Genomic DNA, 21231 nt, shown 5'->3' on the forward strand with positions numbered 1-21231 from the left:
GTTAGCTAGCTGCATGTAGAAGACATAACAGGCCAGCTGGTCATTTTAGCAGAGCAAAGCCTGATTTTTTTATAAGGCCTTTCTTTGACAATACCCCTACCTGTGTGCAACACATTGTGACTTTCTTTCAGAAATTAACGAAAAAAACACAGATTGCCTACTGCAATTATTCTGCTCTCTTTCAAATCAGTTCACTACTCAAGCAAAACCCTCTGGCACATCCCCAATTCCCTCTCTCCCAGCAGCTCAGAGCTGCATTGCACAGCGCTTGCTGTGCGCCAGACAGCACAAAGCAGGCTGGCCTGCTGGCCCTGAGTATTTCTGCAAAACACTCTGCATTTCCCACTTTTGCTCTGGCTCAGTGCAGAACTGCAGGACTGCAGGCGCTTCCTCCCAGAGCTGTGGGAGGCACCGGCTCCTGCAGACGGGAGCTGACAAGCTGTCACTGCCTCCCGCTGGCCTCGGCTCCCCTGGCAGAAGTGCCGTGCCTGAAGGACGCTGCCCTGGGCTCCAGCCTGCCCAGCAGCCCGGCTCCCTCCCCCGGTGCCCAGAGTGCTGCACATACTGCTAACCTTTCCCAGGAGTCACAGGGCAGCCGGCAGAAGAGTAGGAATGCTCAGCCAGGCCACCGGCCCTCGGCTGCCCTTCCCCTTTCTCTCGCCCGGGGCAGACTCCAGACGGCCAATGCCTCCGGGCTGGGCTGTGCCCAGCAGGGCTCCGCTTCCCCTCGGCAGCAGCCAGCTGCCGCTTGGCCTCTGAGAGCGGAGGATGCAGCCGGGGCCAGGAAGAGTCACGCAGGGCCGGGCTGCTGCCTCCTGCAGCTACAAGGGCCTCCTGGCAGCCTGCCTCTGCCGAGGCTCAGGCTGCTCCGGGCTCTGCCGGGGCTCTGCTGTGGCTCCAGCCCGGGCAGGGCCGGGCCCGCTCTCACCTCACAGTCGCTGACAGCTCTGCACCGCAGGAGACCTTTCAGAGCACCCTCTCTGATCTTGCTGCTTTCTCAGCTGAGCAAGGCTCTCCTCCAGCCAAAGACATTGCACTTAGGGATACAAATCCAAGTGCAGGCGCCCAAGTGCTCTGGAGTCACAGCTGAAGGCCTGCATCTGCACAGGATGTTTGGGCTTCCCCACTCCCCCTTTGGTTTTTCCTGCTAATGCCATTGCCCTTTCTGCCTCAACTAGAAGTGCCCCAGATGTGCCAAAAGGGACCAGTGTGCTGTATTCCAAAGGCAGTGTGGTCTGAAGAGGATGAATGAAGAAGAGCCTTCCCCACTTTCACACTGTGCCAAAGACTCTGTAAGTGTCACTTTCCACCTTCTGGAAACTGACAATTCAGAAGGAAATGTCGAGGTTATTCACAGAGTGAGGAAGAAGGGAATCTTCAAGGTGAGTTGTGGTTTCAGAAACTTTATTCATTTCCAATCCTACTGTTCCAAGTCCGATTAGACAATCCTACCTAAGGCTAAGCCTAAGCCTAAGCCTAAACCTAAGCCTAAGCCTAAGCCTAAACCTAACCCTAAGCCTAACCCTAATCCTAACCCTAACCCTAATCCTAACCCCTAACCCTAATCTACAGTCCTACTCTAAGTCAATGGTAATGGTCCTGATGTGATTATCACATTCTTGTCTCCTTCCTCTTCTTCACTGTGGCACCAGGCTGGACGCAGGCTCAGCAAGTGTTACAAATGGATGCTGCCCAAAGGAAAAGAAACCAACAAAAACCAATGAACCGTGACATTCCAAGCTCAGTATTTCAGAGGATTCCTCTGGCTCCTAGAAAGATGCAGAAAGAGGACCAATGGGACCATCTGCACCTCCATCTTTATGTGCAGGACCTTGCCATCACAGGCAAACCTGGCCCAGAATCCCATTCATCTCTTTATTGTGTTGTCTTCATCTAGCTGGGATTTTTGCCCTGCCAGTGCTCTAGAAATGGTGCTTTCTGTCCCTGCGGTTTCTTCCTTTCAGGAAACTCCAATGACCCACATAGGTCCCTGTCTTTGAGAGACAGGCACCGTGCTAATTTCCACAAGGAGACAGAGCAGTGTCTACCTTTCCATGCCCTGCCCCTCCGGTGCTGGATGGCACCTTCCTTCCCAGAAGGGCCAGCCGAGTGGCGCTGGCTGCTGCAGTTCCCTCTCTGCCACACAGCCTGGCAGTAAGCCTGGGCCAGTTCCCCTCTGCCTGAGCGTGCCAGGCAGCAGATGGGGCTGGGACAAGTGCCTCTCAGCTGCCACTGTCTGCGTGCCAGAAACCTCTAAGGGTGGGGAGCACAAACCGGGGCCCCTCAGAGGCTCACAGTGAGCCCCCCACAGCCCCTCCTGCCCACAGCCAAATCTCTCCAGACTGCTCTGCCAGGACTGGCTTCCTTGGGTTCCTCCACCACCATTTCATGGCTGTGTACCCTGCATTGCTGTACTTCAGTTCTTTTGCCATTAGATAAAACGGAACAACCCACCAAATTACAAAACAGGGTGACAGAAACAGCCAGAAAACAGAGCACCTGTCCTCTGAGGAAATGCGGAGAGAGGTGGAGTTATTCAGCTTTGTGAAGAACAGGCCCCAGGGGGACTTTATTGCCACTTTCCAAGACTTCAGAGTGGCTTTGAAGAAAATGGGGGACATCTTTTTTTAACATGGCCAATTACAATAGAATGTGGGCAAATATTTTTAAGCAAAATTGGGATTGAGTCAGATTAGTTCTAAGGAAGAACTTGTTTCCTCGGAGCATGGTCCAACACTGGCACAGGTTGTCCCAAGAGCTTGTAGGTGCCCCATCCCTGCAGGTATTCCAGGTCAGGTGGGAAAAGGCTCTGAGCAACCTGATCTCTTTAAAGATGTCCCTGCTCATTGCAGGACACTTGGACCAAATGACCTTTACAGGGCCCTCCCAGCCCAGCCCAGCCCAGACTAGAATTCCTCACTGTTTTCATTTGAAAAGCACCAGGAGTGGAGGTGAGGAGGAAGGGGGCTCATCTGATGCCTTGGACCTCAGTGGAGGAGGAGCCCATCCCTCAGACACTCTTTCACCTGCAGCCCCTTTGCATTTTACCTGCAGGAGCTCCTTGGCAGACCAGCGCCGCGCCTCGTCTGTCTGCAGGCAGCAGCTCAGGAAGTCACACAGGCAAGGCGAGAATCGGTTGGGCTGCTGCAGCTTTGGTGTCCCTTGTATGGCTATCAGGAGTTGTGCTGGGGAAAAAGGAAACATAAGGCTCCAGCTGCTTCTTTCCTACCTGTAGCTGCTCTCTCAGATCCCATTGTTTAAGCTCCACTCTGCAGGGCAGTTTCTGCCCTGGCAGAGACCCAGAGATTACTTTCCTTTACCAACCAAAAACCCAAACCCTAATGCAGCCACAGCTTTTCCAGCATTCATCAGATCTTGCCTTGGCAGCTGATTTCATTGACTGACCTAGTTAGTGGAACTACATCAGCAAAGGAAAAATGTTTCCTTCTTGGAGGATTCGCACCAGCTTGACGGGCTTTTGAGAAGACGGACTCTGCTATACTAACTAACTCTACTGTTTCCAAGGATTAGTACATGAAAGGCATCTCTGCAGTGCTTGTTGGTCCCTTAAGCACAGTGGTCATAAACCAAAACTCATCAAGCTTCTTGTCCTGTTCTAGAAAACAGCGGTACGTGGAAGGCAAGAAAGGAAATCTGCCAGGTATTCCTCAGGTAAGGAAACAAACATTTGGAATCTCATATTCAACACAGACAGTTTAAGATGCCTGCACAAATGTATTGGGATGGAAAGGCCTGTTTGGGCACACTGGAGCCACCTGCAGCTCTGTCTCTCAGCTGCAAGTTTCAACCAGTGTCAACCGCCCATGTTGGATCCCAGCCCCGGGCACCTGGCTGCGAGCTCATCAACTTGTTAAAGTACCCAGAAACAGCCAAGAGTTTAGTGTACAATTCTAACTGCACTCGGAGAAAAACACATCCTAAACTTATCCAGGCCACCCACACGCATGACAGATTATTTGAAAGTGTGAAAGTTCTGAAGACCCACAGGATTGGGAAAAGATGGTACAGTTTGGAGGAAAATTGATGTGCTGTGGTTAAAAAAAAGAACAAGAAAGCAAAACTGTTGGGGAAGATGAAACAGGAAAACCTTCTAAATATGATTACCTGGCAAAAGATTTTTAGAATATGGAAACTATACGTGAGATTGAAATGAAAGTAAGCTTTGAGATAGTTACTCGCCTTAGTTACTGAGCAACTGGAAAACAATGGTATGGCTGGCTGATGGTAATCCCCTTCAGGGTCCAAAGAGTAGTTTTTAGGATTTAAAATGTAACACAGTATGGTAATGTAATGATTCCTATAGGCTGTAGGTAAATGCTATAGGATCTGTATCTTGTACTAGATTGGTTAGTGACAATTAGAATTTTCAGCACAGAAGAAGATTTATTGGGTTGTAACGAGAACTTCCTCGCTCTTTCAGGTCTCTCTTTTGGGCTCCTCTTTCGGGTCTGCTCCGAGCTGTGGCTGGCAGCTCCAAACAGGGCCCCTGCAGCCACGCCCTTTGCAATAAACCAAAAGTTCCAAGACCTGGCTTCAAAGATCTCTCGTCTCCGTCCACCCTGACCGTCCTACCCACCATCGCTCCTACACAAAACTACTGGGGCATTGCTTTGGTGGTTGTTTTTTCTTTTTCTTTTTCTTTTTCTTTTTCTTTTTTTTTTTTTTTCTTTTTCTTTTTTCTTTTTCTTTTTCTTTTTCTTTTTCTTTTTCTTTTTCTTTTTCTTTTTCTCTTTTTCTTTTTCTTTTTCTTTTCCTTTTTTTTTCATTTTTCTTTTTCTTTCTTTTTCTCCCTTGTCCTTTTCCTTTTTTTCTTTTTATTTTCTCTTCCTTTTCCTCTTCCTTTCCCTTTTTCTCTTACTTTTTCTTTTTTTCTTTTCCCTTTTCTCTTCCTCTTCCTTTTCCATTTTCTTTTTTTCTTTTTTCTTTTTCTATAAAATTGAAACTAGGAAGATTCAATCTCCATTTTGAAGGATATTTATCACACATCCAACCATTCCACTGAAAAATTCCTTTTCTTCAGAGACAGAGCTCCAACATTGTTCAAAAAGCAAGTGAAAAATGTCAGGCACGGCTGGAGGCCAAAATGGCAGGTTTCTGAGCTGGTTACGTTTCTGAACTGGTTACCTTCCTCTTCCCTTCTGATGCAACCAAATCGACAGCAGATGCTGATGTGCTGCAGGGACATTTTTAGAAGGGGACCTTGGTGGAAGTGGTGCCAGCAGATGGCAATGGGATTTTGTCCAATGGCACACTGACCATGGGGCAGGTGAGAAAGACAGCGGGATCAGTGAGTATTTGCACCTTACCAAAACAGGAGTTTCATTCTGGTAAGGAACTTCTCGTTCCACCATTTCGATGCCCACGATTCCAACAGACCATATGTCCACTTTGGGGCCATATGGTTGACCTGTCACCACTTCAGGCGCCATCCACCCAGAAGTGCTGGCCACTGAGCTCCGTTGACTCTGCTCAGGGGTGAGCTGAGCAAAGAGGCCAGAGTCAGCTGTGGAGGAAAAAACATACCATGAAAGCCAGCTCAAGTTAGGAAATCAAGCAAAAGAATTCCCCACTCTCAGTCTAAGAATGTGCTGTTGAGTCTCCTGAAAATCTGTCCCTGCTCTGTTTCCTCAGGGCTTTAGACAGGAAAATATGGAATTGGCCACTTAAAAAAAAAAAAAAAAAGTCATTTTTTAGACTACCTCCAGCCTTTTATTTTTCTGATGCTTTAGATTTGTAGCTCCCTCCCTCTGGAATAGACACACACAGAGCAATGCCACTCTTGACTCCTTGTTCCTTTCATACTTCTGTGCATGTTGCAACTGTGCCCACAGTTTGTGGCAGGGTTCCCTGCACTGCCACCAGCACCATTTTTGGGGAGCTGGCAGTCACTCAAAGCAGCCCCACAGCCCACATCCTTGGAATGCTGCACCTGACCAAGAATATACTGACCCAGCTTGACAGAGCCGTCGGTTCTGAGAAGGATGTTGCTGCTCTTCACATCTCGGTGGATCACGAGGTTCGAGTGAAGAAATTCCAGGCCTTGCAGGCACTGAGAGAGAAAACAGAAACAGGAGGGCAAAAATTAGTGATGTGATTTCACCACACAAGAAAGGAAACAGCTCTAAAGATTGCCTCTGCAGGGGAATGGCAAGTAATGGCAGAACACAGTGCCATTGAGAGGAAGAGCTTGCTGCTCCACCACTTGCAGAGCAGGACCTTTCTAAGGAAAGACATGTCAGCTTTTGAAAAAGCAACAGCACCTGCTGTTGTTGTAGACTGTCCCCTGCAAACCAGCCAGGATGGCTGCTGCTGCTGTGGATGTGCTCTCTCCAAACTAGGGTTTGCCAAGAAAGAAAAAGTCCCTCCCTTTGGTGTGAAGTGGATCACTTTGGGGTGGGAGGCGGCATGACAAAGGTGCATGACAATTGGTGGCCTCAGCACGGGCTTGGAAGTATCATATCAGTTCCCTGCCTGAAGCAAACACTGTGTTGTGTGACTACTGTCCTTTTCAGCTAAGGACTGTGTGAAATGAGTCTCTTTTTCTTTGCCATTAGTTTCAAATCCTGCCACCAGCACCTTTGCTTTTACAAGCAAGGAATGCAGTGCAGACAGGCTCGAGGCAAATGTTTAGAGAGGCAAGGTGGAGAACAGCAAATACAAATACACAAGAGAGAGTGAGAATGCAACAGCAGAAGGTAAGAGTACAGGAACAGAGTACAGTGAGTGCAGGGGCACTGGCAGGCATTTCACTTGAGATGCTTTTGCTTGCCCATAGCATACCAGCAACACAGAAACAAAGCTTGGCACATGAAATCTCTCCAGGTCTGAGCCCTGTTCCCCAGACAATCCTGCCCAAGCCCTGGGCAGCACAGGTGGGATTGCTGACCTCCCGACTGATGGCTGCCATCTCTCTTTCAGACATGTGAGTCTCGCTGATGACATCGCTCAGAGTGCCTCTGTCCATGTACTCCATGACCAGCCAGAGCTGCTCATCCAAAAGGTAGCTGAAAGAAGGAAACAAGGGGTGGAGATGAACGTGCATGTTTGAAAACAACAACGTTGCTGTTGGAAAACACCAAGGGTTGTTTCCGGGTGCCTTTGTGACAAGGACAGAATAAAAGGAATAGACATTCTCTCTCAGCTGTGCCTTGTTTGCAATCTGTGCAGTCTCAAGGAGAAAGGTACAGCTGTGAAAAAGGAGATGTCTTAGATGGCCAGCAAGCAAAAAGTGCAGTTTAGTAACAGCCTAGATAAAAGACGTGTCACACATGCTATTTCTGGAAATAAACAGCTTATCTTCCTGGCATGCAAAGCAATGGAAAAGGGACAACAATCCAAGGGAAATCCTCTCTAGGATGGTTTATCAGAGTTAAAAGGTGCTGAGAAAAATTTGAAAAACTCAAGCCTCAAAACAATGTGGAGGCAGTGAACTTACAGGGTATTGAATTAGTAAGATAGGGCTGATCCAGGGTTTTGAAAAATTTTCAAACTGCATTTGCCAGGGTGGTTTAATGCAGACCAAATGCACTCTCTTCCCATCCACTGGAGAGAAGTAGAGAAATAATAATTAACCAATAATTACCAGCTCTATTTTCTGCCAATGACCAAAGTGGGTTTTTAACTTTGCATGCTTGCAGTATGTAAACAAACATTGCTGGGACAACAAAACAACAACCACTCACCTCTTTAAATAATTCACAATGTTTGGGTGCTTATTCATTTTCATGACCAGGAGTTCATTAAAGGTTACTTCCTTCCTGATCAGTCCTTGAAGATTTATTTTCTTTATGGCCACTTAAAATGATGTTGAAAATCAGTAACATTAAAAGCTGGTGGAGTGAGAACAATTTCTCACATGGAGTGAGTGATTTTGGAATAACACAGCCAAACTGTGCCAAACTGCCTTGTGATTAGACATTGGAATGGGAACAGAGTTCCAACAGCCCATTTCTCTGCTCCTTGGGGCCAGTTACAGGACATGTGGCCGCTGACATTTTGCCTTGACCATTTGGTAACAGTGATGTCTCAACTATCACCCACAAAGCTCTGAGCACACTCCCTGCTGCTTTGTATGGGATTCAGAAGAAGTAATCCATGCCTTAATACTCTGTGGATACATCTTGGGCTATGGGCAGGGCTTAGGGCTTTTAGGGACACCATGCAGATCTCTCCCTACGTGCAGTTCCCAAGTGCAGCACTGCAGGTGGCTAAGGAACTACCAGTAACTTTCAGATGCATTTGCTGGCAACCAGAAGTGAGAATTCTGAAGCTGTAGCTCCAAAGAGCAGTGAGATGCTCAAAGGCACCACCTTTGTTTTAGCAATGGAGGGCGAGTGAGCGCGTCCTTCTCTGAAAGGAACCGCTGCCCTCTGTGCCTTCCTTCTGGCAGCTGAGAAGGACAAAGACTGTCCCAGCTGCAATTTGCACACTGGCACCAGTCTGTGCTTCTTGTGCCTTTTCAGCACAGCTCTACGCAAAGCTCCAGCCCCAGCTTATCAAAACACAGGGGAGAGCCCTTGAGTGCAGCAGAGTCTGTGGCAGCTGTTGACATTTACCTCTCCTCCTGTGGCAGTGTCGAGCGCTCTACAAACATCTCCAAAAGTCCTAGAAACAAAATAGTAGCAAAGGAAGGAGAAGCCATTTAGATCTTGCAGTGAAAGCCAGCCCACAGAGATCTCTGCTGTAAATGCCTAAGACCTGCAGGACACTGGAAGCATAGACATGTCTTTGGCAATGCCTTCTGACCACACTTACAAATTCTGATCAGCACTGACAATCTAACCCCAGCGTCTGAATATGTTTGCAGCTTGTCTGACTTCACACTTGATGGATATTCTACCAGCAAGACACCTGGTGCATAGTTTTGTAAAATTAACATTGGTTGGACTCACACACTGCCAATATTTTCCAGTTCAATGTATTTTATAATGGGATTTTCCATCTTCACTGTTCTCCCTGAGGGAAAGAAAATGCAAGATGCTCACTTTAATGCAGAGATCCCAGCTTCCAGGAGATACAAAAGGCAGCCCCACTGTCTGGAGCTCTGAGCCCTTTGTGGTCAGCTGGCTGACGACAAGAACAACAACAGGAACAACAACAAGAAGAAAGGCAGCTCCGCAGCACAAGTGGCTGGCACAGAGACTGATTTTCTAGAGTCCTTTGAAGAGAGAGAGCTCTTGAGAGCAGATACACAGGGAAGTACAGGGAGAAACATTCAGAGACCCGAAGAGAACAGCTACTAAGGCAAGTAAGTTTGTCATCTAAAAACATTAAGGAGAGCTGGAAATAAGAGAGCCTTTGCTTTCTTGGGAATAAACACTGTGAGATTCAACAAAAGGTTTCCTACTTGCTAAGATGAAATGCACCTTGATGTCTAGAATCAATTCCTCTGAACAGATGCCAAGTTCAGAACAGGAGGAATATTGCCAAGTGTTCCCATCTTCTCCACCTTGCAGCAGTTTGCCAGAAGAATGCCTCTGTGTTTGTAAACCAGAGCAGCTCATGCTCTAACCAATCCCAATGGGGCTTTCAGGACCAGGACCCTCACTCTTTATGAGCAGGGTGAGTTCAAAGATGCCCTTGCCTGTGCCCCACATGAAGAACCACACTGCTTCTCTTCACCCTGACAGCAGGCATCAGTCACTCCCATTGGACTCGCCCTCTCGGCACCACACACGTCCCCATCTTCCCAACTCGGCACGGCAGGCAAGGGCAGAGAGGACAGCAGTGCTCCTCAGGTGCCAGTGTGACACAGACAGCTGCCCAGAGGAGATGCTGACCCTCTCGTGGGCCCAGGCCATGCGACGCAGAAACCGTCCCAGGCAAAGGGCTGCTGGCTCAGGCAGCTCCGCGCTGCAGTGGCTGGGCGGCATCGGGACTCTCCCGGCTAAGGAAGGCTCCAGCCTCTGCAGTCCCACCAGCCCTCAGGGCCAGGGCAGCTACCACAACAAGGCTGGCAAAGCCCAAGATGAGCACTGACAGGCACTGATGGGAAGAAGCCAGAGCGAGCCTTTTTGTCCCAACAGGTGATGACAGACACAGCATCAACTAGGCTGTGTTCTCAACCCTACCAGGTCTTATCTGAGAGCACAGCACTGGCAGCTGTTATGGGCAAGAAGCAGAATAAATGCCCTGTGCTGCAGAATCACAAAGGGCTTGATGTCTTCTCCTAGAGACTGCTCTGAGCAGGGGTTGTGCCAATGGCTAGGACTCAAGCGGTCACATCCTTCTGCTGATCCAGGAGCAATCCCTGCTTCTGCCTTTGGCACAGAGAAGCCCAGGCAAACTCCAGCCAGTCCAAGCTGCCCTCAGAGGTAGCAGGAACACCCAGAGTGCTCTCTCGCTGCCTCAGAGCATTGCCAGCACTTCCTGCAGGGAGTCCTAAATGTCCCTGTGACACCAAACTGAAGAGGACCATCTGGTAGAGCTGTGCTGACACGTGCACACATGACACTGTCCCTCAGGTAAGAAAGGCACCAGACGTACTCTGTTGCTCCAGGGAGGCATCGTCGATCTCCTGTTGCTGAGCAGCAGCTGGGTCAGCACGGGAGGTGAACCAAGTGCCCCGGCTCCACTTCTCCGGCTGGGGAGCAAAGGCTCCTTGGGATGGCGCCGCTGCTGCTGCAGCAGGTTCAGTGACAGAGCCTGTGTAAATCCGGGACAAGAAACGAGTTTGTGTCAGGAAGGTGGCTGGCAGAGATTGCCCTGAGATCCCATTTCAAATGCAAGCCCTTAGGAAGCTGCTGTCAGCCACATGCAGAGCTCTTCAACTGAACTGGTTTGGGTGTCCACTTGTGAAACCACATGGTCAAAACCAAAGGCTGGTTTTACTCGAGTTCATAGCCAGTTTCCTGTTCTGAAGGATGACTGCAGCAATGACCGCTCCACTTCCTCCCAAGGACTCTTTCCCTGCTTCTAGGCCTGCAGATGCCTTGCAGCTCCTCGTTCTAACATTCTCCCTCCTTCCATGGAATTCTCTTTTCCTGCACCATCCTCGGGATGTGCTTATCTGTGGAAATGCCCCTGTTCCTAAGAGACAGGAATTTGATCCTACCCCTCTTATGTTGCTCCCTCCCTTGACACGAACCCGAACTCCACCCCGCGATACCCTAGAAAAACCCCACGGTCCTGCCTTAGCCTGGTCTTTTCTCTCCATCCCATCCCTCCTTCTCAGGGGTAATAAATGGATTCTCAAGCTTTCTGAAACGACGATCCGTCTCGTTTGTTCCCATGGCCGGTGCCGGCAGCTGCACCCTCCCTGACACGAGGAACCCAGTTGCAACATACTGCAACAGTCCATATCAAATAATTCATAAATTTGAAAGAAGTCAACCAGAAAAGATGCCTTTTCTCCCCCTGAATTTACAAATTTTGCAAAAATGTAAAAAAAAAAAAAAAAAAACCTACAATAACTAAATAATTGTAATCTCTACATTCTCTGGCCTTTTTCATCCTTTATTCATGAATCTGTAGTTCCCACAGTTTAAGCTTTTCTCTGGTAGAACATCACCACCTAGCGATCATGTCTGCTTACAGAAGCTTCCTGAAAGCTGATTAGAACCTGAAAACAGAAGGCTAATAGGGAAGAGAAAAAGAAAATTTAAGTGAGGAAAAATCCTTTTTTTTAATTTACGTTGGAAACAGATCCTAAGGAAGATTAAATAGGATGTTCAATAGAAATGTAGGAAGATTTTTAAAGACTGATTAATTGATTAAGAATTAAGTAACAATATTATTTGGGTAAGAAAATTTATCCTTTTAATCGACATTCGCTCAGATCAATTTGTTTCATTGGTATCAGATAAAATTAGAATTAAATTTACATGTAAAATATTAAGAAAGAGGAAATTCAGACATTTTCAGGAAAACCCTCCCAGTAGAGAGAGCTATTAAGTGGAAATAGCGTCTTGATTACAGTTCTCTCCTAAAACTAGGCTAGTACACATCATAGAATTAAACCCCATATTTACCAGCATCTCATATAATCCAATGGATATGTTTCTTCAGAATTTTTTTTTCTTCTGATATACCTATGAATCAAGATGGAGGTCTCATTTGTAGATAAGCTTCTCCCAAACAAATCACTTAGTACTGCAATCACTATTAAATTGTCTCTTTCTGTAAGACCATGCCGCCACTCCAGTTATATTCTGTTGAAGTAATTTTATAAGGCAGAAACACAAAATAAAGACTAACTCAGTATATATTTTCTAAATATTAAAAAAAAAAAAGGAAACATACCAAATTTTTGAAGATGTGTTCAGAGACTTGTAAAATTAAATGCCATTACTATTTTGAGCGAAATGTAAGTAAAAGATAAGACACATTTAAAAGCCAGCCACATTGAACTGTTCCCTGGAACATTTCTCAAAAGTGGACATACCTGGAGTTTTCAGCTTGTTCAAACAATGAACACAGCTAAAACTAACACAGAGGAGCCACACAAATTGGTCTCAAAAGCAAGAAAGTATTCAGACAATGAAACTACATTGCAGTTAGTTTAACCAGGGAAGAGTCACCTCAAAAGAATTGTCTCTTTTCAGGAAGTTCACTTCAAAATATTCATAAATGCTTTGCCTCTTTAAATACTTGCTAAAACTTATTCTCCCAAATTCTTCTGCTTAGAAGTGCATTGGAAGGATCGTATTTATACCTGTCCTGCCAATAAAGTTCAGTTCCAGGCCTCATCCTGGAGTTCTGTCATTATATTTTCTACACCTGTAAAGGGGAATCTCAAGCAAGAGCTGTAGCAAGGGAAGGTTACAGAGTCCACGACTGTCCTAAGCAGGAGGTGACAAAGGACTGTCCAAAAGGGAAGACAAGACACACCATGCCAAGGTGCAAAGGGAGAGAGGGCAAAGCTTCCAGTACTGCTGCATGAGAGGGGCTCACCCCTTGTGAGGCATAGGCCTTTGGCAAGGTGCCAGTGCAGGGCTGCCAGAGGGCAGCCCATGGCCTCAGCAGGGCTCAGGCCGTCCTCCAGCCCACTTCAGGCAGGCACTCGGGGCTCTGAGGAAGGCCCCACTGCCAGCACTGGGTCAGGCCCCAGAGATGCTGGCTGGCCCTGAGCCTGCTCAGCATCCCACGGGAGCAACACAGGTGGAGAATGCCAGAGGAGAAGAGGCCAGCGTGTGTGTCTCAAACGCTGATAGCCGCGTGGCTGTGGAGGGCGCCAAGGACTCCTGGTAAAAACATGCCAGAGATGCTGGGAGGAACCCAGCACTGTTGGTAATAACTGCACATGAGAAAGAACAAGTTGTGACTGGAGAAGGGGACCATGCCGAGGCAGGACACCACTCCTCTGGGACAAACATCCTTGTTTAGTCACTGGAGGTAAACACAATGCAGTACAGCAAAAGGGCAGGAATGAAGCCAAGATGTGAGCACGGGCTGTAGAGCAGAGTCAAGACCATGCAAGAACCTACCACAAAGCCTCTGACCCATTTCCAGAAAGGTCTGAAAAAATGGACTGTGCATGACAACTAATTGGCATACAAAGCAAGAAACCTGGCTTCCGAGCAGGGAAACCCATCCATAAAAAGGAACCCCATTGAATCCTGGGCAGTGCTCCCAGGACCGTGGACATCTATCTCATCGTCTGCATCAACAATGGAACCAGGAATGACATCTCATCATCTGGATTGATGCGGAACCAGTACTGCTGATCTCTCTTTCTCTCCCCTTTTCTCTCTCTCTCCCTCCCTCTCTTTAACTCACCTCTCCTTTTCTCCCACCTCTTTCACCATACCCCTTTCTCCCAAACCCTCTGCCATGTGTACATAGGGTAGGCTAGGGACTGACGTAGCAATTTCCATGCCAAGTGTGTAGTTTAGAACCAGGGCTAGCAGTCTCTCATGCACTTTTTTTCCCCCTTTCTCTTTCTCTCCCTCTCTTTAATTCATGTTTTCTTTTCTCCTTTCCCTTTCACCCTGCCATTTCTCCCAAACCTTCTGCCTTGTGTGTATAGGGAAGGCTATGGACTAATACAGCACTTTACATGCCAAGTGTGTAGGTTATTAATAAAATTTGGCGAGGTCTTGCAGACTCTGTCACTTTTGCGGTTCCTTTTGATCACAAACATTTACGAGTCTTGGCTGCTTCCTTCCCCGTAACGGGGGATTCACAAGGGGGTGGTTTCACCGTGGACACACTAATATAAGTTCTGTCTCAAGAAGTTTTCCTGCCATTTTTGGTCATCTCCTGGACCAGTCCTGCAGGAGAGGACCACAGAGATGCCAGTGGAGGAGAAGATGATCCCCAGCTGTTGGGGCAACCGCAGTGAGCAGGGAAGAGCCACAAGCTCTCCGAGCTTGGGGGCTGCTCTGTGCCGCACCTCATCCCATGGCACATACACAGTGCACAGGAGCCGTATTCCTGTACGAGTCTCCCGTGTGGTCTCCACTGGGATCCAAAGGCCCAGCCAGCAGTCAGCTGCCACACAGGACCAGGCACAGAGCGTGCCTGTGGCAGTTCCCCTGGGCAAGAAGGACCCAGAAATGCCTTTGCCCAACGTGGAGGAGAACATCAGCAGGACACGTCTGCCAGGCCCTGAGAAGAATGAGAAGAATCTGAGTGTCATCTCCCAGACAGAACCTTCTCATGTGCTGAAGGCCAGCAGCCAGGTAGGCTGTTGTGCATCCCAGGAGACCTATATCAAATACTGGAGCTGTATCACAGAAAATATTCCTCACAAGAAACTACCAGGATCAAATTATTTGGACTACCTCCCAGACATTACTTCCCAGTTGGATCTGGCACCCTTTTCTACACCTGATACATCCTGAGGAACCTTTAGCAGGCATTTTTTAAGCTTTCACCACACCTCTCTAAGAAGGTCTGCTTGTTTTGCCTGACACAGTAGGCCACTTCTCACATTACACTTCATTTAGGCCTTGGATCACCACCAAATAGTAGACAGCTGATTTTTTTCCTCTAATTTAAGACCTCCAGAAGCAGTGTATCAGCCAGATTCACCCCTTCTGTATTTGGTACTAATTACCTGTAATCCAGCAAAACAGAGTATAAAAGCTCAGCTGCAGCAGGAGTCACAGACTACAGGCAGGGCAAGGAAAGACAGAGAAATCTATTTTAATGAACACAACAAGCAGGAACCATTGTGAAACTCAGCTTCTCTCCAGCTTGGATCTAGATCTTAGCTCCATGCTGTACTTATCCTCACTTGCAATTAAAGCAAGGAGGTCCTTATGATCTTCCAAATTCAGAGATACTATCTTGTTTTAGCTATGTTACTCAGCACCTTCTCTCCACCAGTAGATGTGAACCAAACCCAAACTTTAACGGTTGCCTTAAACAGTAAATAGATGCATCCCAGGTGTCCCAGAGGCACTGGGAAAGCGCCAGGAGACTGCAGAGTAACTGCAGAGCCACTTCAGGCAAGATCAATACAAAAGCTTATCTTTACTCTTTTTATATAAATTAGAGTGCTAAACAAGTAATAAATGGCTCCCAAGGAAAAAAAAAAAAGAGAGAGAGAGAGAGATGACTTTAAAGAACACTACTTGGTGCAAATGAGTCTTCAGTATTGGATTCAAGATGAAAACATATTTTATATATATATATATATATATATATATATATATATATATATATATATATATATATATATTTGAATGTTTGTTTGGTTTTTTTAATGCCTGAATATCCCTCTTCTTTTAAATCTCTGGCTACCTTTTTCATCTCCTCTTTCACAGCCATTCATATCCTTGGCAGCTTTTTTATTGACTGCACCAGGTCCTGCAGTAGCCTGTTTCAGGTCTAACTTAAATTTCTAGCGATGTTGTGCCAGAGTTAACAAACACATGGGATAGTCTGAACTATGAGAACAACCTGAGAGGACATGAGAAACCAAGCAGAAGCTCAGAAGCAGAAAAAGCTCTCGGTTTAACCTAAGAATGAGCAACATTGCTGACAGTGAGCAGACTGAATTTGTAACAGCCCTACATTACAGTATGTTAATGACTAAGGAAAAACCCAATAAACCAAAACAACAGTAGTACAGAAGAAAGACATGAACTTGAAAGATGACGTATGGAAAGAAAAATTGAAAACCACATGGAAAGATGAAGCAAGTTGTACTGGTAATTATTTTGTATTTTTTACAAAAGAAGTAGAAATCTTACAACAAGTTAGTGAACTATTAGAATACCATTTGGCCACAGGCCTTTGAAAGACTGTTTCAGCTTGTCAAAGTGTGAGTATTTTTATGGGAAAAAAAATTGAAACTTGAAATACCACTTGACCAATCCACACTCAAAAAGGTCTCATGCTTCTTTCCCTTCTGTATTTAAACTAGAATTAAAAAACTAGCCTTCTCCAGCTAATTCTTTGTAATTAACTACATCCTTCTCTCTTGTACTCTGCATACAGAAGTTCACCAAACAATTACGGAATCTCCCAACATATTTGGAGATATCTATTCTGAAATTATTTATTTGAATCAAACTGCAAGAATGATTAATTAACATTAAACTGGTTTCTTTCATACATTTACTGGATTGAGAATGCTTTAAATGTAAACTGTCTGCTGTGCTATTTTAAACCCACAAACAACTTACATGTGGTGCATTGCTTTAAACTTAGTTTAGAACTTTACCACACTTTCAAATATCTGCACATTACTGTAGAAAAAAGAATTCAGTCAAAAAAAGACTGGTGGATAACCTTATTGACATTTTTTACAACAAGGAAACACTGAAACAAACGTAAGTCCCTTTTTTTTTTTTTTCCCCCACTGCTAGCTAAGAGCTAGCATGACTAAGAGCTTCAGGAGTTAGTTTGTTGTGCCACCTTCTTCCTTATCTTGGTATTGTAGGCATGCTGCTGGTTCTAGTGGTTAGAGCTGATGTTTCAACAATGTCAGCTAGGAAAAATCAAAAGGAAGAATACATTTAGTTCTCTGTGTACCTGTTCTTCCACAAGCTACAAATGACAGTACTGTAATGATACAGTGTATGTTGATACCTCCTACTCTACCATAAAACCAGAATGCAATTCATGAAATAATAACTACCTCTATCTCATTATCTGACATGCTTAATTAGTTGAGTTTTTCCATTCCAAAGGAATATGGTCCCAAAGCTGCAGCAACTGCTCTCCAGCTGCTCTCCAGCTGTGGTTCCAGCTCGTAGAAGCGATCAGGAAATTAGAAAAGTTATTAGCACTGCTGCCATTGTGCATATAAAAACTGTTTATTACAAAATCCTTGGAAGAGGTTGCTGGTGGTCTTTCCAAAAGAATTGTTACTTTTGCTATTGTGACTTATATTAGAACTCTCCCTACTAGGGGTCAACAGCAGATTAGAAACTTTCGTAAGGAATCCTCGCCTACTCCTTGTCTGGGGTTTTTGTTTCAGGCAAGATGTCAGTTCTCAAAAAAGAATTTGTAATGAAGATGCCATCACTAGAACAGATGCACCATCCAATCTGGTCCTTCCACAGGTCACTTCCTTATTAACTAAAGATCATTACTCTCCACATCTTTTAGGTTTCATTCCATTAAATGCAGTGGAGAATGTGGAAAGGCAGATCACAGATAATGCTAGTGGCTCTTGGTGGAATCACAGACATTAATATAAATCACTTATTTTTGATAATGTTCAGATTCTTTACATCTTAAGAGCCACTTAGAGAATAAGCACTGTCAACTTCAATATGTGCTATTCCCTGTTCTTACAGCATGCTCCTTTCCTTATTCTTGCAACTGCGAAGGTTTTGGGGAAGCAGAGAGAAGACAATACAAAACGTTTAGCTCCAGAATCTTGTGTCAAGGAGATGTTTTGGGAGGAGACTGAGGAGAATGCAAAAACTGCCACAGAGAATTGTTGTGCAAATTATTTTCTGGCTTTTTGTAGTTGCATTTAGCTTTAATAAACTGGAGAACAGTACTAAGCTTTATTCTGCCTCAAATATCCAGATTCCCTTGAGGCTTTATGAGGAACGCAAACTTCTAATTATGAACAGTTATTTGGGTATGGCAGATTATTTTACCTCGGGGAACACAGCTGAATCAAACAGGAAACAAATCTCCAGAAATTATCACTTGTTTTTCCCACTTCAAATATACCTTCTAGAATTGGACCATAAAGGATGTCTTTTAATTAATCTCTCACAATTACCATTCAAGGGGCTTTTTTAAGGTTTGTAACAGAGTGTATTTGTTATGGTTTAGGGTAAATTTGGGAGAGAATTTTTAAAGGGGTTCTTTTAGAAGGTAGATTTAATTGGCTTTTCTTTTTAACTGGTTTGGGAAAAAATTATTTTGGAGAAAAGTGGAAAAAACCTGTTTATTAAATAAGAAAACATAAACAATATTAAATAATGAAACTTTTTGTTGTTTTAAAAGAGGGACAAACTTAGAAAAACGGTGCGTGCTGCCGTTGTCCTTTTTGGTGTTTAGTCCAGAGCAGGTTTGAGCAAGTCTAAAGAAAAGGAAAAGCTACAGTCTGGGGAACTTTGCCTCAGCTAGCTAAAACTAACTAAAAAAGCAAAGGAGATCTCTGTCTCGCTGTCTGTCCGTCCGCAGACAACAGAGTTGTCCTTCCTTCCTTCCTTCCTTCCTTCCTTCCTTCCTTCCTTCCTTCCTTCCTTCCTTCCTTCCTTCCTTCCTTCCTTCCTTCCTTCCTTCCTTCCTTCCTTCCTTCCTTCCTTCCTTCCTTCCTTCCTTCCTTCCTTCCTTCCTTCCTTCCTTCCTTCCTTCCTTCCTTCCTTCCTTCCTTCCTTCCTTCCTTCCTTCCTTCCTTCCTTCCTTCCTTCCTTCCTTCCTTCCTTCCTTCCTTCCTTCCTTCCTTCCTTCCTTCCTTCCTTCCTTCCTTCCTTCCTTCCTTCCTTCCTTCCTTCCTTCCTTCCTTCCTTCCTTCCTTCCTTCCTTCCTTCCTTCCTTCCTTCCTTCCTTCCTTCCTTCCGAAATTCCGAAATTCCGAAATTCCGAAATTCCGAAATTCCGAAATTCCGAAATTCCGAAATTCCTTCCTTCCTTCCTTCCTTCCTTCCGAAATTCCTTCCTTCCTTCCTTCCGAAATTCCTTCCTTCCGAAATTCCTTCCTTCCGAAATTCCTTCCTTCCGAAATTCCTTCCTTCCGAAATTCCTTCCTTCCGAAATTCCTTCCGAAATTCCTTCCGAAATTCCTTCCTTCCTTCCTTCCGAAATTCCTTCCTTCCGAAATTCCTTCCTTCCTTCCTTCCTTCCTTCCTTCCTTCCTTCCTTCCTTCCGAAATTCCTTCCTTCCGAAATTCCTTCCTTCCTTCCGAAATTCCTTCCGAAATTCCTTCCTTCCGAAATTCCTTCCTTCCGAAATTCCTTCCTTCCTTCCTTCCTTCCTTCCTTCCTTCCTTCCTTCCTTCCTTCCTTCCTTCCTTCCTTCCTTCCTTCCTTCCTTCCTTCTTCCTTCCTTCCTTCCTTCCTTCCTTCCTTCCTTCCTTCCTTCCTTCCTTCCTTCCTTCCTTCCTTCCTTCCTTCCTTCCTTCCTTCCTTCCTTCCTTCCTTCCTTCCTTCCTTCCTTCCTTCCTTCCTTCCTTCCTTCCTTCCTTCCTTCCTTCCTTCCTTCCTTCCTTCCTTCCTTCCTTCCTTCCTTCCTTCCTTCCTTCCTTCCTTCCTTCCTTCCTTCCTTCCTTCCTTCCTTCCTTCCTTCCTTCCTTCCTTCCTTCCTTCCTTCCTTCCTTCCTTCCTTCCTTCCTTCCTTCCTTCCTTCCTTCCTTCCTTCCTTCCTTCCTTCCTTCCTTCCTTCCTTCCTTCCTTCCTTCCTTCCTTCCTTCCTTCCTTCCTTCCTTCCTTCCTTCCTTCCTTCCTTCCTTCCTTCCTTCCGAAATTCCTTCCTTCCTTCCTTCCGAAATTCCTTCCGAAATTCCTTTTGTATTGATCTTGCCTGAAGTGGCTCTGCAGTTACTCTGCAGTCTCCTGGCGCTTTCCCAGTGCCTCTGGGACACCTGGGATGCATCTATTTACTGTTTAAGGCAACCGTTAAAGTTTGGGTTTGGTTCACATCTACTGGTGGAGAGAAGGTGCTGAGTAACATAGCTAAAACAAGATAGTATCTCTGAATTTGGAAGATCATAAGGACCTCCTTGCTTTAATTGCAAGTGAGGATAAGTACAGCATGGAGCTAAGATCTAGATCCAAGCTGGAGAGAAGCTGAGTTTCACAATGGTTCCAGCTTGTTGTGTTCATTAAAATAGATTTCTCTGTCTTTCCTTGCCCTGCCTGTAGTCTGTGACTCCTGCTGCAGCTGAGCTTTTATACTCTGTTTTGCTGGATTACAGGTAATTAGTACCAAATACAGAAGGGGTGAATCTGGCTGATACACTGCTTCTGGAGGTCTTAAATTAGAGGAAAAAAATCAGCTGTCTACTATTTGGTGGTGATCCAAGGCCTAAATGAAGTGTAATGTGAGAAGTGGCCTACTGTGTCAGGCAAAACAAGCAGACCTTCTTAGAGAGGTGTGGTGAAAGCTTAAAAAATGCCTGCTAAAGGTTCCTCAGGATGTATCAGGTGTAGAAAAGGGTGCCAGATCCAACTGGGAAGTAATGTCTGGGAGGTAGTCCAAATAATTTGATCCTGGTAGTTTCTTGTGAGGAATATTTTCTGTGATACAGCTCCAGTATTTGATATAGGTCTCCTGGGATGCACAACAGCCTACCTGGCTGCTGGCCTTCAGCACATGAGAAGGTTCTGTCTGGGAGATGACACTCAGATTCTTCTCATTCTTCTCAGGGCCTGGCAGACGTGTCCTGCTGATGTTCTCCTCCACGTTGGGCAAAGGCATTTCTGGGTCCTTCTTGCCCAGGGGAACTGCCACAGGCACGCTCTGTGCCTGGTCCTGTGTGGCAGCTGACTGCTGGCTGGGCCTTTGGATCCCAGTGGAGACCACACGGGAGACTCGTACAGGAATACGGCTCCTGTGCACTGTGTATGTGCCATGGGATGAGGTGCGGCACAGAGCAGCCCCCAAGCTCGGAGAGCTTGTGGCTCTTCCCTGCTCACTGCGGTTGCCCCAACAGCTGGGGATCATCTTCTCCTCCACTGGCATCTCTGTGGTCCTCTCCTGCAGGACTGGTCCAGGAGATGACCAAAAATGGCAGGAAAACTTCTTGAGACAGAACTTATATTAGTGTGTCCACGGTGAAACCACCCCCTTGTGAATCCCCCGTTACGGGGAAGGAAGCAGCCAAGACTCGTAAATGTTTGTGATCAAAAGGA

The 21231-nt window shown here is 45.9% G+C and overlaps 1 protein-coding gene across 3 annotated transcripts; it reads right to left on the reverse strand.

Annotated features, from left to right (window-relative positions):
• Window positions 1–1628: 1628 nt before the first annotated feature.
• LOC128782118 (serine/threonine-protein kinase PAK 1-like) lies at window positions 1629–7794 on the reverse strand. 3 transcript variants are annotated; one of them, XR_008428652.1, is made up of 5 exons: window positions 6908–7789; window positions 5971–6070; window positions 5328–5524; window positions 3049–3185; window positions 1629–1688 (listed from the first exon to the last, which is right to left on the reverse strand). XR_008428652.1 is itself a non-coding variant. In XM_053932280.1 (4 exons), the coding sequence occupies exons 1-4, from the start codon at window positions 7061–7063 to the stop codon at window positions 3174–3176; spliced, it is 465 nt and encodes a 154-aa protein (XP_053788255.1). In that variant the 5' UTR covers window positions 7064–7789; the 3' UTR covers window positions 1697–3173. The 3 variants fall into 3 exon arrangements, 2 of the variants coding, with proteins under 2 accessions (XP_053788255.1, XP_053788254.1); XM_053932280.1 differs by lacking the exon at window positions 1629–1688 and having other exon boundaries at window positions 1697–3185; XM_053932279.1 differs by lacking the exons at window positions 1629–1688; window positions 3049–3185 and adding an exon at window positions 4823–5194 and having other exon boundaries at window positions 6908–7794.
• Window positions 7795–21231: the final 13437 nt, after the last annotated feature.

This window comes from Vidua chalybeata, chromosome Z (genome assembly GCF_026979565.1).
Source record: "Vidua chalybeata isolate OUT-0048 chromosome Z, bVidCha1 merged haplotype, whole genome shotgun sequence".
Taxonomy (NCBI): domain Eukaryota; kingdom Metazoa; phylum Chordata; class Aves; order Passeriformes; family Viduidae; genus Vidua; species Vidua chalybeata.

Excerpts from the sequence above, each read along its gene's own strand:
- LOC128782118 (XM_053932279.1), bottom strand. The coding sequence starts at position 7,063 with ATGCACGTTCATCTCCACCCCTTGTTTCCTTCTTTCAGCTACCTTTTG. Across the intron at positions 6,071-6,907 it reads TGGCAGCCATCAGTCGGGAG|TGCCTGCAAGGCCTGGAATT; the intron begins GTCAGCAATCCC and ends TTTCTCTCTCAG. Across the intron at positions 5,525-5,970 it reads CGACGGCTCTGTCAAGCTGG|CTGACTCTGGCCTCTTTGCT; the intron begins GTCAGTATATTC and ends TTTCCTCCACAG.